General features: G+C 38.7%; 1 protein-coding gene across 1 annotated transcript in view; it reads right to left on the bottom strand.

Annotated features, from left to right (window-relative positions):
- Nucleotides 1–3,348: 3,348 nt before the first annotated feature.
- ZNF10 (zinc finger protein 10) overlaps nt 3,349–18,912 on the bottom strand; it is a 34,401-nt gene continuing 18,837 nt past the window's right edge. The window contains exons 3-6 of the mRNA XM_023514979.1: nt 16,712–16,803; nt 10,594–10,720; nt 10,146–10,241; nt 3,349–5,450 (exon numbers count right to left, since the gene is read on the bottom strand). Of these exons, the coding sequence (XP_023370747.1) occupies nt 3,946–5,450; nt 10,146–10,241; nt 10,594–10,720; nt 16,712–16,744 (1,761 nt within the window). The 5' untranslated portion in view covers nt 16,745–16,803 and the 3' untranslated portion in view covers nt 3,349–3,945. The remainder of the gene's footprint in view (nt 5,451–10,145; nt 10,242–10,593; nt 10,721–16,711; nt 16,804–18,912) is intronic.

Raw genomic sequence — 18,912 nt, 5'->3', positions numbered from 1 at the left:
ACAATGAAGTGGTGTCATCATAACTCACAGCAGCCTCAAAATCCTGGGCACAAGAGATCTTCCCACCTCAGTATCCTGTAGCTGGAGTTACAAAACATGACACTGTACCCTACTATTTATGTTTTTTTGTAGAGACAGGGTCTCACTATGGTCCAGGTTGTCTTGGACTTGTGGCCTCAAGTGATCCTCCCTCCTTGGTTTCCCAAAGTGCTGGGATTACAGGTATAAGCCACTTGCACACAGCCCTGAGCATTTAAAAAAAGTTAACTTTATTGAGATAAAAATTTACATACATCAAATTGGATCCATTAAAAGTGTAGCTTGATGAGTCTGACAAATAAATAGTCATGGGAACATCACCACAATCAAGATACAGATCACCCCCATGGTTCCCTGATGGTCTCTTTATATTTAAATACTCTCCCACCCCCAGCCAACCACTAATTTATCTTTATAGTTTCTAAAGTCTATCATGTTTTATTTATGTATTTCTACCATCATTCTATACCACGTAGTCCATTTAAGTGTAGTTCCATAGAAATCTTTGAAATTACGTAATATAAGTCCTTCAACTGTTTTCTTTTAAGTATTTTGCCTTGGTTAGTCTAGGTCCTTTGGATTTTCATATACATTTTTGATTAGTCTATTAATTTCCAAAGAAACACCTCTGAATCTAAAGATTAATTTTGGAAGAACTGCCATCTTAACAATAGTGAGTTTTCCCAACCTTGGACATAAAATAGTTCTCCTTTTATTATGTGGTTATTATATATCCTTAAATTTCTTTCAGCAATGTTCTTTAGTTTTCACTGTATAGATCTTGCACATTATTAAATTTTCATAAATATTTCACATTCTTGCATCATTGTACATGTAACTGTATTTCTGAATTCACTTCCCATTCACTGCTAGTACACAGACATGAAACTGAATTTTGTATATTAATCTTGTATCCTATGACCTTGCTAAATTCCCTTAATAAGATTCTAGTGGCTTATCTGTAGATATGACCTTTTTTTTTTCTTTTTTTTTGGCCGGGGCTGGGTTTGAACCCACTATCTCCAGCATATGAGGCCAGCACCCTCCCCTTTTGAGCCACAGGCACTGCCCTGTAGATATGACCTTTTTTGTAGGAAAAACAATTCTACTACTAAAGACACTGTTTTCCTGATTTTAAAAATAACATATTCTTTGAAGAGACTTTGGCAAAAATTATAAAATACACAAAAATTAAAAAGCAAACACCAATTTTCCCAATTTGTAGGTTGAATGCTATTAATCTTTTGCCAAATTTCCTTATAGTTTTCAACAATGTTCATTTGTTTTTTACAATGTGATTTTTATATGTTTGAGCTTACTGTGTATTGAAAATTATTTATCATGCTTTTTTGGTAAGGCATAACAGCATCAATGATTTTCTTGGTACCAAATATGCACTTAATTTTAATGTCTGTATAACATTCCATCACAGAGCTATGCTATAAACAACTATTATCCTCTTGTACATTTTTATTTTGCAAATTGTGCATTACAAGCAATGTTTCTATGATTATCCACAGATGTATATGACTCTAAACATTACAGATTAGGTTCTTAGGGTATTAACAGTAATATTATTAATAAATCACCCACAAAGAACTTACTATGTATGTATGCTTCATACATATCATCTTATTTAATCCACACCACCACCTTGTGAGGTAGATACTGCTACCATCATTATACAATTGAAGAAGGTGAGACACAGGTTATCTGCAATTTTGAGAGACCCAATTAAGGAGCTATTCTATTCTCATAAAGAACCACTACCATAATGGAAACCATTTCTACAGGCATCTTGCATATTTGCACGCTGTATAAGCACCAAGAGGAGCAGCAGGAAATGAGAAACCCAAGACCTAGTTCTGGATCTGACTTCACTAAAAACATGATACCTGAGCTGACTTACATGATCTCAGTTGTACTATGAGTACAAGTTAGATCCTCTCATGGATCCTGGTAGTTCTCAAGTCTTGCATTTCTAATAATCCTTTCTACACTTTTCTTCAGAGATACATCAAGATCTCTGTCCACTTGGTCACAGCAATATTCATTTATCATTCAACAATCAATCACTGAGCATCTAAAGTATAAGCTCAGTATCTACACACACACAATTTATTTAGAATAAAACAGAAAATTAAAATAGATCCTCTTTCTGAATCGTTTTAGGGTTATGGACTTACCAGAGATCTAGAAAGGATAACCTTTGTACAAATAAAACAGATCTGCATACAATATTAAAAGTTGTTTGCGGGGGCACCTGTGGCTCAAAGGAGTGGGGTGCTGGCCCCATATGCTGGAGGTGGCAGGTTCAGGCCCAGCCCTGGCGAAAAACTGCCAAAAAAAAAAAAAAAAGTTGTTTGCTGGGCAGTACCTGTGGCTAAAAGGAGTAGGGCGCCGGCCCCATATACCAGAGATGGTGGGTTCAAATCCAGCCCCAGCCAAAAACTACAAAAAAAAAAAAAAAAAAAAAAGTTCTTTGCTGACCTTCAGATATGAATTCATATATCCACTATTTGCTAATGATTTTTCTTAGAATTGGTAAGTTCTGATTTAGGAAAAAAGGAAAAATATGTATGATTGGAAGAGAAGTGAGAACTCACTGAGTTATTATAATCATACAGATTCAAATTAAATAAAATAGACAGTAGGTGGGAGAATAACAATATTGGTAATAATTACAGAGTGCTTAAATATATATCAGACACTATTTATGTTTACTCATTTAATACCACAATCCTATGAGGTATTATACTATTATTGTCTCTAATTTACAGAGGAGACTATCTATAAGTTAAGTACAGAGAGGCTAAAAAGTATGCCTAGGATTATTCAGCTAGTGAGATTGCAACCTGGGTAGTCTAGCTCAAGTCTATGTTGTTAACCATTAAGTTTTCTTTATAAAGATAGAAGACTACCTTCAGAAAGAGTGTTTTGGGGGCAATGTTGTGTTAGTCTCATGAGGACACTTGGTCTAAATATTCTCTGGATATCTGTTCCAACTAAAATAGAGGACCTGCCCCCATGTATCAAAATTTCTCTAGGTTCCAACATCCAGAGAATTACTGTGTTTTTAAATCCTCAGGAGCATTTATCACCACATCTCAAAGATTAGAACTCTGTGACCCCAAACAACTTAGAAATAATAGCAAAGTTTGCTAGCAATTGGTTTTCAACCTTCCTTGATGGTAAAATAATTAGATATCTTTTATTAATATTTAGAAATGTATTAAAATAATTAATACAGCAACACTATTAAAACACTACAGTTTTAAATAGACTATAAAACCCATTAATAATCCCACTATCTAACAAATTAATTCTGTTCATTTATCTATAAATACTTTCGATTCTTGTCCACATGCAAACATATTTAAAAATGGGTATTATATGTAAATGTATTGTTCTTTAATTTAATTACATTATAAGCATTTTCCTTGCTGTTAACCCCCATGTGGCTCATACCAGACACATAAAACATACTAAACACTACTAAGTGTCCCAGAGAAGAGGCACAACCAGGTAAACTATGATGTACTAATTCACTAGAATATCATTTTCCACCACTTTCCCTATAGTAGCATACTCATTTACCTTTTTGAAGAAAGTAAATGTTTCCTATTTATGTTTAATGTTTCCTATTAAACATAGGAAAGTAAATGTTTCCTATTAAATGTTTCCTTTTCAGATTCTAGCATTTAAGACTTGGTCAAGAATGATGATAGGACAATTACTTTTATAGGAATTTATGGAAAGACAATCTGATGTATCCATTATTGAAATAAAATTTGTGAGTTTTTTTAACCCCTCCATGATGAATTCTCCAGTATGCAATGTGATAGTAACAAAATTGAAAGCAGTTCCACATAGATTCAAACTGTACAGCTTATCTCTAGGAGTTCTCTAATCCAAAGTAAATTTATTGCTCTTTGTGATAAATTTTCCATATTCGTTTTCTCTAATATGATTTGTCTGGTATCTAATAAAGTTAGAGCTATTAACAAGTGCTGTCCCACACTGACTACATGTGAAGAACTGCTCCCCAGTGTGAGCTATCTGATGGACTATAAATGGAGAGCTCTGGCTGAAAATAATGCCACACTGATTACATTTATAGGCCTCTTCTCCAATATGAATTCTCTGATGCTTAATGAGGTCATTCTTTCGGATGAAGGCTTTCCCACACTGGCAACATTCATATGGTTTCTCTCCAGTATGTATTCTCTGATGCACAATAAGGGCAGAACTCTGGCTGAAGGATTTTCCACAATCATGACACTCATATGGTTTCTCTCCAGTGTGGGTTCTTTGATGTGAGTAAAGGTGAGAGCTCCGACTAAAGCATTTTCCACAATCTTTACACTCAAAAGGTTTCAGTCCAGTGTGAATTCTATGATGCACAACAAGGTGAGATTTCTGGCTATAAGACTTCCCACATTCATTACATTCATAGGGCCTCACTCTAACATGAGTTCTCTGATGCAGAATGAGATGTGTGCTCTGCCTAAAAGACTTCCCACATTCAGGACACTCATAAGGCTTCTCTCCAGTATGAGTTCGCTGGTGCCTAATAAGCCTGGAACTATGAACAAAAGATTTCCCACACTGATTGCATGTGTATAGTTTGTCTCCTGTATGAGTTCTCTGATGGGTAACAAGATGAGAAAACCAGCTGAAGGATTTTCCACATTCTTTACATTCATAGGGTTCCTCACCAGTATGAGTCTTCTGATGCCCAATGAGGTGAGAACTCCGGCTAAAAGATTTTCCACATTCTTTACATTCATAGGGTTTCTCTCCCGTATGAATAAGCTGGTGTCTAGTAAGATTAGAACGCCAGCTGAAGAATTTTCCACATTCCTTACATTCATAGGGTTTCTCTCTGTGTATGCCCTTTGATATACCAAGGGATGTACCATGTGTAAGAGAATTGCTATTATCAGGGCAGCTATAGGATTTATTTCCCATGTGAGTTCTTGAATATTGAATAAGGTGAATGTTCTGACAGAAGGTTTGACCACATTCATTACTGTTGTTTGCACAGCTTTCCTGATGACCACTCAGAATTAAATTATGTTTTAAACTTTTAGTATGTGAGCCACGTTTATGGAAATACTCTCTCAATACTAGCTGAGCAGGAAGAAGACAATTCCCCCCATATTTGCCACTTTCACAGACTTTCTCCTGAGGAAGTAATTTCTTTTGGGTGAATGCTACTTGCCTCAAATGTCTCTCTTGGTTTTCCTTATACTTGTCCAACTGGTCTTTACATTTCCAGACTTCTTCTAATGATAAATACCAGAGATCATTCTTTGCTATTACTTCCTTTTTAATGTCATAGGATTGCTTATCTTTAGAAATGCTCTTACTAGAAACTGATGATTTAATTTCAACTGTAGTCTCCAAATCTGAAAGAAATAAAACTTTGCACAATTAAAGAAAGTACTAAGGTAAAAATAATGGGATGAATGAAGAGACAAAGAATGTGACACATGTATAGAATTACTTTCATATATGGTTTAATAACCCTGACAAAGAATGAGAAAAGATAAGTCTACAGCAGTAAACAGTACAGGTACTGGGCTCTTCAGTACTCCAAAGGAGCAAGAAGAGTAAGCAGGAGCACAGGACTGAACATGATGCATGATCAGAGTATTCAAAGTAAGGCAGTAAAAAAATCCTACAGAAAAGAGTACACATCCACTTTCTACTCCAAATATTAACAATGTAACTTCCTAACCTGTCTGCTAATGGCCAGGCCTTCCCCTGACACATATTCTTCACATGACTATCAATCTAATATTTTGAAATCATGAATATGGCCATATGTTAGACAATGCCTTTCATCTACATCACCAGAGCACTAATGAACAATGCCCAAATGACTGAGACAGCAGAACTCTCAGAAAGCCTACATGGTGGAAGAACAGCTGCATCAAAGTTACTCAGATATAGATTCTAGTCTAAGCTTTATGCCACCACTAGTGGGGAATTTAGAAAAGTTGTTAAATTTTTAAAAACTTGTTTTACTTATCTGAAATCCAAAGATGATATTTGTTGCATAAGAAGATTATCATAAGTATTATATGAAGTATGAGTACATTGTAGTCTCAAGCACATGTACAATCAAAGCAATACTACTTATAATAATAATTATTCCCATTTCTTTTTCTTTTCTTTTTTTTTTCCTTTTTACACAGAGCCTCAAGCTGTCCCCCTGGGTAGAGTGCCATGACATCACAGCTCACAGCAACCTCCAACTCCTAGGCTCAAGTGAGTCTCCTGCCTCAGCCTCCCAAGTAGCTGGGACCACAGGCGCCTACCACAACGCCTGGCTATTTTTTGGTTGCAGCCATCATTGTTGTTTGGCAAGCCCGGGCTGGATTCAAACCCGCCACCTTAGGTGTACGTGGCCAGAGCCTTAAGACACTTGAGCCACAGGCACCAAGCCATTATTCCTATTTTCTATTTTGATTCCTTTATCCTGAGACATCAAGACTCAACAACTAAAAGGACCAATACCACAGGATACCAAGTTAAAACCTGGAACCTTACCAATACTATCTTGGACTTTCTCCCTATCTCCTATCTATGTATAACTGTAAATTATTTTCCTAGCTTAAAAGCTACATGTAGTTCTGAATGTTTTTCAGATTTGAGATAAATGTTTGCCCCTGAACATAAATACACTATTTACATAGTATCACTTCTTATATAAGTGCAGTGATACTACCCTGGGTTACCGGTTGAAGTGCGTCCCCCGAAGAAGATATGTTGAAATCCAAAGCCCTAGTATTTCAGAACGTGACCTAACTGAAAACAGGGTCACTGAAGATGTAATTAATTAAGACAGGGTAGTATCAGAGTAAATGGGCCCCTAAATCAATATGAATGACAACTTTGTTTTAAAAAGTAGAACAGGGTGGTGCCTGTGGCTCAGGAAGTAGGGCACCGGCTCCATATACCAAGGATGGCAGGTTCGAACCGGCCCCGGCCAAACTGCAACAAAAAAATAGCCAGGCATTGTGGCAAGCACCTATAGTCCCAGCTACTCGGGAGGTTGAGGCAAGAGAATTGGCTAAGCCCAAGAGCTGGAGGTTGCTGTGAATTGTGACACCACAGCACTCTACTGAGGGCGATAAACTGAGACTGTCTCTAAAAAAATAAAATAAAATAAAAATTAAAAAGTAGAACAGACAGACAGAAGAAGATAGATGGAGACCAAGACTGGAGTGATGTTTCCATAAGCCAGTGAACATCTGGGGTTATCAGAAGCTGAAAGAGGCAAGGAAAGATCCTCTCCTAAATGCTTCGTTGGCCCCATTATCACCTTCATTTTGGACATTTAGCCTCCAAAACTGTGAGACAATACACTTCTGTTGTTTTGAGCCACCCAATTTGTAGTATTTTGCTATGTTAGTCCTCTCTAATACACCTGGTAAATAATCCCTATGCCAGACAAAGTCCGTGACTTCTTTATAAAATCTCACTACCACTGGTCCTGATTTCCATTCACAACTTTGTTAGTTCCTAGTTTTTTCCCAAATTTGATGACTTTTAGTAGAAAACATACCATCCTTTCACTGCTCCCACTCACCCAGAGTGTCAAAAAATCCTGTGGAGGTTTTCAGACTACAAATGACAACGCAAAGATTCCAAGATGAAAATGTATGCAGGGAGAGGCTGAGCACTAATAGAAAACAGCATGGAGAGGAGTGTTTCAGCACAAAAATGGGGTACTTCTTTTTTTTTTTTTTTTTTTTTGAGACAGAGTCTTACTGTCGCCCTGGGTAGAGTGCTGTGACATCATAGCTCACAGCAACCTCAAACTCTGGGGCTTAAGTAATTCCCTTGCCTCAGCCTCCCAAGTATCTGGGACTACCAGCACTCACCACAACACCTAGCTATTTTTAGTAGAGACAGGGTCTCGCTCTTGCTCAGGTTAGTCTCCAATTCCTAAGCTCAGGCAATCCACCCACCTTGGCCTCCCAGAGTGCTCAGGCTGGTCTCAAACTCCTGGCCTCAAGCAATCCTCCTGCTGCAGTCTCACAAAATGCTAGGTCATACTCCTTTTGACAATAAATTTTCAATAAAACCCTAAACTGCTGGGATCTAGTCAATGAGTCTATTATTTTGGAATAGATGTCAACATAAATCCAGGAAATCCTAATGAATAGATGAACACATAAATAGAAGAAATAAAAAGAAAAGAATGAAAAGAAAATAAAAGAATCTTTCCTCCCATATTTCTAAAGCAATTAACTGATCAAGTCTTTTTTATTTAAAAAAAGTTTTTTAGGCTTGGCACCTGTAGTACAGTGGCTATGGAGCTAGCCACATGCACCAAAGCTGGCAGGTTTGAGCCCAGCCCTGGGCCAGCTAACCAACAATGACAACTGCAACAGAAAATAGCTGGGCATTGTGGCAGGTGCCTGTAGTCCCAGCTACTTGGGAGGCTGAGGCACTTAAGCCCATGAGTTTGAGGTTGCTGTGAGCTGTGACGCCACAACACTCTACCCAGGACAACATAGTGAGACTGTCTCCAAAAAAAAAAAATTTTTTTTTTAGACAGTATCTCACTCTGTCAGCCAGTCTGGAGTGCAGTGGCATCATCATATAGCTCACTGCAGCCTTGAACGACTGGGCCTAAATGATCTTCCATCCTTAGCCTTCTGAGTAGTTGGGTTATAGGCAAAGTCCACAGTACCCAGCTGATTGAGTTCTTAACAATGTACTGAAAGAACTGATTTGAGACAGGATTTTGAAACAATCAGCCACAAGTCAAATGTAAAAAAAGTTTATAATAGGCTCAGCGCCCACAGGACAGTGATTACAGCACCAGCCACATGCACCAAGGCTGGCAGGTTCGAGCTCCATCCCAGGCCAGCTAAACAACAATGACAAATGTAACCAGAAATAGCCGGGCACTGTGGCAGACACCTGTAGTCCCAGCTACTTGGGAAACTGAGGCAAGTGGATCGCTTAAGCCCAAGAGTTTGAGGTTGCTGTGAGCTGTGACGCCACGACACTCTACCCACTTTAAACTAAGTTGAAGCTCAGAAAAAGAAGAGACCTGTACTTCATGAGAAGCCATAAAAGGCTATGCAGAAAAAGAACATGAAGCTAAACATACAAGATAAGTAAGGCTCAGATAGATTTTATTTATATCACACTCAAAGCCTGAGATAGTGCGTAAGTTAGGTATCAGAGAAAGAAATAAAAAAGATGTAGGTCATTCTGATGTGGCTAGATTGTACTGAGCTTGAGAAGCCACATGTCCCTCATGAGAACACATGGTGCTCTTCAGTTGTTCTGCACAATGAGAAGTTGTAATATCTAAGATGGCTGAGGAGAAGGCAGTCAGAGAATTGAGCTTAGAAATAATGGTCAAGGAAGAGGTCAGACAAAAATGAGGGGGAAGGTGAAGAACAACTTGCTGATTTTTAACCTAGAAGGTACAGATATACACAGGGAAGGTGGGAAAAGGAATTATGCTTTGAAGCTACATGATGATTTTCATTTTAGAGGTACTAATAAAATGAAATAGGAATAAAGTCAAAGAACATTTAAACGAATACAGTTGGAAAAACAGGTGTTTTTGAGAGCAGCAATTCTAGAAAGCAAGAAGAGTGTTAAGGCAGCAGTTTTCTAACTGGCAGAGAACACACCATTAGATCAGAAGGACATGGTCAAACTCCACTGCAAAGAGTTTATGCAGAGAAGAACTGAATTATGGCAAAGGGCCACATGAAAAGAAGATGAGGAGCAAAGATGCAAGAGACAACTCTGTGGAAAGTGAGAACATGGGAATAGTGGAGTTAATGGTAATAAGTCAGGAAAGTAACATGAGCAAGGGCTGGAGCCAAGCATGTCAATAGAAAGATAAAACAAAGTAGAAGATATCTTTGTGTCTGAATGCAATGCAAGCATGACAAGAATGTATAAAGGAGACTGGCAGTGGGTAAAGTAGAGGTAGATAAACTCAATCTCCTTCTCAGAAACAAGGATCTGTAAGGAGGGTCAATGACCACTATCTCCAGAGGCACTAGCCCCACAAAGTTCATCTGGGTTACTACTTGTGATGACCTATGTCTGGTCCTCACCTGGATGGGTCTCTTGGTGAATCCCTCTCTCCACCAGCAAGGGCTCTTCCCCTTTCTCCAACTGGAGGATCACATCTGGCTTAGGAAGCTGATGTCCTGTTCACAGTGAAAGACAAGGAAGTGATTAAGTGAGTGGAGCTCCAAGGTAGACACAAAGCAACATCTCAGAGTCGACCTAAACCCCAAACCCCGTGTAAGAACTAGAAGAGGTGACAGTGTGAGGATACAGAGGCAGTAGAAATATGCATTTTTTAAAAATTCCAAGTTTTCCACAAAAGCAGGAGTATAACCCTGTTCTATATCCCAAAGAAAATAGATGCCTAAACCCCAAGCCCATGCTTTGATATTTGCTTCAAGGTCTCTGTATCTGTTGATCAATGAGGTGATCAAAATGAATGAACTAAAACCACCATAACTAGTATACCTTCAAAAACAGAGTTAGTCTTACCCAAGGAAAGGAGGTTCTTATAGTTCTCCAACATTACATCTTTGTACATGATCTGCTGAGCAGCGTCCAGCAGCTTCCACTCCTCTCTGGTGAAGTCCACAAGTACATCCTCAAAAGTCACCAGTGTCTGCAACATTAAACACATTTGCATTAGCCAAATGTATTTGTCTGCTCTCCCTTTCATGATTCCTAACAGGAAGAAAAATTCAGCTGATAGCATTGGGGTAGGCAAAGAGGACACACCAAAATTTATTCTAGGAGTGAGCAGTATTTATTTTGAGAGATTCTAGTCAAGTCTTAAAATGAATGGCTTTTAGTTACCCACTGTGTGAAAACAATTGCATATTGTGCTTTAAGATAAGAAAGTGTCAGAAGCACTTTTATTTAAATCAAGTTTGTTTGAAACAACTATAGCAGGGAGAATCAGACACCAAAAGTTAACGCAGGTTTAGAGTATATGAAATAAAGAACTTAATTCAAGGCAGAAAAAGAAGTGGGAAGAAGTACTGAGTTCAAATATATCTTCATGCATAAGAGACCATCCTGACCATCTTTTATGATCTAAAATAATTACCCCAAAATACTCTTCCTAAACACTGGGTATCAGTAAAAAGAAGAAATCAAGGAATTATATTTCAATAGTCGCAAAACAATTTGACAAAGAACTTGAGCTACAGGCGCCAAGCCAGAAACTTCATCTCTTTAAAAAAAAAAAAAAAAAAAAAAAAGGTTTTGAGCCTATGGCTCAAGTGGCTAAGGCACCAGCCACATACACCTAAGGTGGCAGGTCTGAATCCAGCCCGGGCCCACCAAACAACAATGACAGCTGCAACCAAAAAATAGCCGGGGTGTTGTGGTGGGCACCTATGGTCCCAGCTACTTGGGAGGCTGAGGCAGGAGACTCGCTTGAGCCCAGGAGTTGGAGGTTGCTGTGAGCTGTGATGCCATGGCACTCTACCCAGGGGGACAGCTTGAGACTCTGACTCAAAAAAAAATATGACAGTGGAATAATAATGTTTGTATTTAAATGCTAAAAGAACTGTCAAGCTAGAATTTCTATATCCAGTGAAAATCTTTCAGAAATGATGCAAAATAAAGACATTCTCAAATAAAATAAAACCAACAGAATTTGTTGCCAGAAGATCTACTCAAAAAACTGTGCTAAAGGATGTTCTTTGGGCAGGAGGGAAATAATACCAGAGAGAAACCTGAAATCTCGGGAATTAAGGATGAATTAACAAAAACAATAGATATCTGGATAAATATAATAGATTAGTTTTCTTTTCCTAAACTCTTCAAAAATATACAGGACAGGTGGGATATGGTGGCTCACACCTATCCCAAAAACTGGGAGGTCAAGGCAGGAGAATCATTTGAGACCAGGAGTTTGAGACAATCCTAGACAATATAGGAACTAGGCCTACTCTACTGATATATGTCTGTGCTGCATGTCTGGTCTATGAAACTAGGTTAACTTAAGGATGTGGTCAATGAAGGGAGGTGGTCAACTATGGAGGCTCTACTGTGTATGTATATATACAACTTTCATACAAAATGAAAAAATGAAAGGGACCCATATGTTATAAGGCTTCTAGATTTTACCTGAAATGATAAAAATTAACTCATAAGTACACTATAAAAGATTAGGTATTACATTCAAATCCATATAGCAACCATTGAAAAATAGAAAAATATATAACTAAAAAGCCAAGATACAAATTAAAATGAAATTATTATTCATTATTAATTGCTAATAATTAACAAATATTTAAATAATCCAAATGAAGGCAGTAAAGTGAGAAAGGGGAAAGATATATAGAAAACATATAATAAACATATTTCAAATTGTATATGGAAATAACACACTGTATCCCATGATAGAATTAATGTGCACAAATATGATCTAATAAAAAAAAATTTTTTAAAAAGAAAAAAAGAAAATTACCATATAAAAAAAAAAGATAGACTCAGCACCCGTAACACAATGGTTACAGCGCCAGCCACATACACCAAGGCTGGCAGGTTCAAACCTGGCCCAGGCTAGCTAAAAAAAAGCAATGACAACTGCAACAAAAAAAATAGCTGGGCGTTGTGGTGGGCACCTATAGTCCCAGCTACTTAGGAGGCTGAGGCAAGAGAATCAAATAAGCCCAAGAGTTGGAGGTTGCAGTGAGCCGTGACGCCACAGTACTCTACCGAGAGCGACACAGTGAGACTCTGTCAAAAAAAGTGGGGGGACAGTGCCTGTAGCTCAGTGGGTGGGGCGCTGGCCACACATACCCAGGCTGACGGGTTCAAACCCTGCCCGAACCAGCTAAAATAACAATGACAACTACAACAAAAAATAGCCAGTGTTGTGGTGGGCACCTGTAGTCCCAGCTACTTGGGAGGTTGAGGCAAGAGAATTACTTAAGCCCAAGAGTTTGAGGTTGCTGTGAGTTGTGACGCCACGGCACGCTACCCTGGGTGACAGTGAGATTGTGTCTCAAAAAAAAAAAAAAAATCAGACAACACAGACTTCAGAACAAAGAATAAAACCAGAGATAAAGGATATTACATAATAATAATAAATGGGTCAATCTGAAAAAAAACCCTAAATAGATTAAATGTAAAATACAAATCTATAAAACTTCTATAATGAAATATAGAAAAAAGTCTTTGTGATCTTGGGCTATTCAAAGGGTTCTTAGCAATAACATCAAAAATCACAATCCATAAAAGAAAAAATGACATTACTAAGAGAATGAAAAGACAAGCCACAAACTTGGAGATAACATTTGCAAATTATATTAACTAACAAAAGACTTGTATACATAAAGTAAGAAAAACAGACTTGTTGAAAACTAAGCAAAAGACTAGGAAAATACTTGTACATTTTTCATAAACTTAAACATACTCTTGCCACATGACCTAGCACTCCTTTGACACTTAAAAATGAGGCAACCCTGGGCCTGGTTGTGGATACCTTAAATTCTAGGTTGAATAATGTTTGTTTGATTTATTTAACTTCACCAGAAGTTAGTTCCCTTAGCTGTAAAATACTATCTGCCTCATAGTATTAGATACACTAGCACAGGATAGTACTATTTTATAAGGTATATAGCCCAAGTATACTTTAAATCACCATAGTAACAATACTTTTGAAACCTTTTGTGTGCTTCTCCTTCTTTGCAGGAAGTTTTGTGTTATTTATTTGTTATTTTTTAAAATATTTTTACTTAAGATGAATATAGCCGTAAAAGATGATGTTGCTTCCAGGTTGTTTCTAATTTTTTTTTTTTTTTTTTAAAGACAAAGTCTTACTCTGTGCCTGGGGAGTCCTAGGGCATGGTGACTTAGCAACCTCAAACTCTTGGGCTGAAGCAATCCCCTTGCCTCAGCCTCCTGAGTAGCTGGGACTATAAGTGCCAGCCACAAGGCCCAGCTAGTTTTTTTATTTTTAGTAGAGATGGGGGTCTCACTTTTGTTCAGGCCGGTTTCGAACTCCTGAGCTCAAGCAATCCACCCACCTCAGCCTCCCAGAGTGTTAGGATTACAGGTGTGAGCCACTGTGCCTATCCTATTTCTAAATTTTTCACTAACAAGAGTTGCTAATCTTAGATTAGACCCCAGTTCATTATAGATATAACAATTATCTCCTCTGTTATATCAAACTATTTTTCTACTTCTGTATTCATTTGAAAATTTCCATAATTTATATATGTACACATATATAATGTATATACATCTATATATCTATAATGTATATATATCTATATCATATATATAATGCATATATATATCTAGATGTGTATGTGTGTGTGTGTATATATATATATATATCTTTTTTTTTTTTTAGAGACAGAGTCTCATTTTGTTGCCCTCGGTAGAGTGCCATGGCATCACAGTTCACAGCAACCTCCAGCTCTTGGGCTGAGGCAATTCTCTTGAAATCTCAAGAGAGAAGTAGTTGGGACTACAGGCACCTGCCATAACACCCGGCTATTTTTTTGTTGCAATTTGGCCAGGGCTGGGTTCAAACCCACCACCCTCGGTATATGGGGCTGGAGCCCTACTCACTGAGCCACATGTGCTGCCCTTAATATAATTTTTGTAGTTGTTGTGGCAGATACCTATAGTTCCAGCTACTGAGGAGCCTGAGGCAAGAGGATTGCTCAAATCCAGGAGTTTGAGGTTGCTGTTAGCTATGACGCCATAGCACTCTACCCAGGGCACAGAGTGAGATTCTGAGAGATTCTGTCTGAATGAATGAATGAAAGAAATTTATTTACAGAGGGGGGTCTCTCTTTCACTAGAATGCAGTGGTGCAATCATAGTTCACTTGAACTCCAGGGCTCAAGCAATCCTTCTCCCCTGAGCCTCCTGAGTAGTAGAGACCACAGCTGCATGTCAACATGATTGGTTAATTTTTTTTCTTTTTTTTGCAGTTTTTGGCTGGGACTGGGTTTGAACCTACCACCTCTAGCTTATGGGGCTGGCGCCCCACTTCTTTGAGCCACAGGCGCCACCCCAAGACTGGTTAATTTTATATGTTTTTATAGAAATAGAGTCTCACTGTGTTGCCCAGGCTAGTCTCTACTTCCTGGCCTCAAATGATTCTCCCACCTCAGACTCCCAAAGTGCTGGGATTATAGATGTGAACCACCCCAACTATACCCAAATTGAAAATTTCCATAATAAAAGAGAGGGAAAAACCAAAGCCCACAGTGATTTTTCTTTTCATTAACTTGCATTTCAGTCAATATGGCCTAACAGCTCAGCAGCATATTAAAATTAAGTCATATTCTCATTCCTGAAAAACTATCTTCCTAACCCTGCACACACCTGGTTTATGATCTTAACTCACAGATGACTCTGGCTCAGCCTCCTTTGCAAAGTCATCAGCTCTAACAAACAGTCTTGTCAATGATTTCTTTTCATTTGTTTCACTTCTGCTCGGGCCTGTTACACTGTGTACTCTTCCATGGGAAGTCCATTAGCCCCAAGCCAATACAGCACCTGTGCTGCTCACACACTCCCTTCAGTTCTGTGTTCTGGGCTGCAAATTCTTCAAACAGGACATGTTCTCTCAAAAAATTAGGGCCTTTACTAATTTAGTTCTCCCATATTTATTCAGAAATCACAAGTCATTCTTTTTTTTTTTTTTTTTGAGACAGAGGCTCAAGCTGTCCCCCTGGGTAGAGTGCTGTGGCATCGCAGCTCACAGCAACCTCCAACGCCTGGGCTCAAGCGAGTCTCCTGCCTCCACCTCCCAAGTAGCTGGGACCACAGGCACCTGCCACAACGCCTGGCTATTTTTTGGTTGCAGCCATCATTGTTGCTTGGTGGGCCTGGGCTAGATTCGAACCTGCCACCTTAGGTGTATGTGGCTGGTGCCTTAGCCACTTGAGCCACGGGCGCCGAGCCAGAAGTCATTCTTAATGTCTTAGTGTAAAATGTCACTTCAGCATTTTATTCTGAACCTTTAAGCTATTTAACTGCTTTGTGTTAAATGCACACAATAAACACTAGCCCAGAGTATTCTGATATGGCCTCCAGACAGGCCAGGGAACCTCAGCTCCAATCTCACTTTGTGCAGACCTGCATGAAGGACCCTCCAGACGAAGAAGCTGAATAGGCACAAGAGCCAGTCTCTCATCCTTGATACTCCCAGGCCACTCTGCTCCCACAAGTTCCATCCTCTTCAGAGCTCTTTGTGCCTTGGTTATAGTTACCCTTTGATAATCACATAACTCCTGCCAACAGGGACTTGCAGAGGAGGAATTAATACAGCCAGCACCACACTCAGGACACTGAAGCACACAATAAAATCCCTAGAAAGGCATCAACATTCCCAAGTTTTCTCATCATCTTTTGGGGAAGAAATTTGATGTCAGTCACTCCCTTGACGCCCATCCACATTACAGTTAAACTTTTGTTATGGGTTAGGTTTTTTGTTTGTTTGTTTATGTTAAAGGAAACAAAACTATAACCATAAATAGACCAAACAAAATACATAGTCCTCATCTCCTGGAGAAAAATGTCTAAGATACCATTTTTGAAGTCCCAGGGCAAGGACTTTAGACCTTAAGCAAAAGAGAATTCCCAGTTGGAAAACAAAGAAAACAGCCCTGCTTACCTGGGACCAGGCAGTTAGTAACTTGGCTTCCATGCTCTCCTTGTTCTTGACCGTAACTTCTTGACAAACAGGAGAGTTCTAAGAAGGCAAAACTGAGGAAAAGAAAGAAACATAACGAAAGGCTCGGTGCCTGTAGCTCAGCACCTAGAGTGCCAGCCACATACACCAGGGTTGGTGGGTTTGTACCTGGCCCCAGCCTGCCAATCAACAATGACAACTACAACAATAACAAAAAATACCAGGGAATTGTGGTGGGCACCTATAGTTCCAGCTACTCGGGAGGCTGAGGCAAAAGAATCCCTTAAGCCCAAGAGTTTGAGGTTGCTGTGAGCTGTGATGCCGCAGCACTCTACCAAGGGCAATATAGTGAGACTCTGTCTAAAAAAATAATAACAAATTAAAAAAAAAAACATAATGAAAGTTTGCTGTGACTGCGAGGCTCCTTAAATTGTCAACCTAAACACCTTCATACCAGCTGAATATAACACAAATACCTACTATACAGAGGAACATCAGAGATATTCCATAAGAAACTCCTCAAGATAAGAAAGAAAAGAACTACATAAATTGCATTTTTACTCATTAATATCTGGGACTCCATGCTACATTTCATTTGGAGTTGAGTATTTCTACCTACTACTACAAATCCTTTTTGAAGAAAACAAAAATATAAAACCTGACCTGATCTAATTATTTTCATCTATAGGTAAGAAAATAAGTGTTTTCTCCATTTGGTTGTAGAAGAAAAGTCAGAGATTTGAAGCACAAGAAAAATCTGATGCACCATTACTGGCTTGCAGATGGAAGGTGTGATATAACTGGAATGCGGGCAATCCCAAACAGCAAAAAGCAGTACCTAGTGACAGCCAGTGAGGAAATGTGTAGCCGTGAAGAACTGAACACTGCCAACAAGAGTGAGCTTCAAACAGCGTTTTTCCCTAGAGCCTCTAGGTGAGATCTCAGTCTACCTGACACCTTGATTTTTAGCCTTTGGATACTGAGTAAAGAAACCAGCCTGTGTGTGAGTTCTGACCTACACTAACAGCCATAAAGTGAGTGCTGTTTGAAGCTGTTCAATTCATGTTAATACAGCCATAGAAAACTAACACAATTACTTTTTAAAGGTAATTTAAATATTAAGGAAAATATTACATTATTTACCCATATTGTTACCATTGCCAACACAGCTCATTCATTTCTGTAAGTCCAGATTTCCATTTGATTTCATTTCCTTTCTCCCTGAAGGATATTCTTTAACATTTCTTATAATGGGGGACATGATACATTCTTTCAGCTTTTATTTTTTTAAGAGACAGAGTCTCACTTTGTCACCCTCAGTAGAGTGCCATAGTGTCACAGCTCACAGCAACCTCCAGCTCTTGGGCTTAGGTGATTCTCTTCCCTCAGCCTCCCAAGTAGCTGGGAGTCCAGGCGCCTGCCACAACGCCTGGCTATTTTTTGTTGCAGTTTGGCAGGGGTCGGGTTTGAACCCACCACCCTCAGTATACGGGGCTGGTGCCCTACTCACTGAGCCATAGGCGCAGCCCTCTTTTAGCTTTTTTTATGTCTAACAATGTCTCAGCTGTGCCTTTGGGTTTCTTAAAATAGTGTTGTTATTATTGTTATGTACATCTGTTCATGGACACTAGAATTGTTTCCATCTTCTGGCTACTGTGAATAAGGCTGCAATACTGATGTAAGTATCAGTTTAAGTTCCTGAATTCAATTCCCTTGGGTATACACCTAGGAGTGAAAATGCTGGATCATATGGTTGTACATTTAGTGTTTTGAGGAATAGCCAAAGTGTTTTCCATAGTGGCTGAATCATTTCTACTTTACATTAGCAATGTAGGTAGGTTCCAATTATTCCCCGTGCTTGTCAAACACTTGTTCCATTTAAAAAAAATTATAGTCGTTCCAGGGCAAGTGAGGTGATCTCCCTTGTGGTTTTGATTTACATTTCCCTAATGACTAATGATGTTAAGTGTATTTTCATGTGATCACTGGCCATTTGTATATCTTCTTCACAGTAATGTCTATTTAATTCCTTTGCCCATTTTTAAAAAGTGGGCTATCTATACTATTGTTATTGAGTTATATGAAGTCTTTTTTTTTTTTTTTTTTTTTTGAGACAGTAGCCTCAAGCTGTCCCCCTGGGTAGAGTGCTGTGGCATCTCAGCTTACAGCAACCTCCAACTCCT

The sequence above is a fragment of the Otolemur garnettii genome, unplaced genomic scaffold, assembly GCF_000181295.1.
Source record: "Otolemur garnettii isolate 467f Iridium unplaced genomic scaffold, OtoGar3 scaffold00062, whole genome shotgun sequence".
Lineage (NCBI taxonomy): Eukaryota > Metazoa > Chordata > Mammalia > Primates > Galagidae > Otolemur > Otolemur garnettii.
Note: the sequence above shows the minus strand (reverse complement) of the source record. Positions and strands in the feature narration are given on the sequence as shown.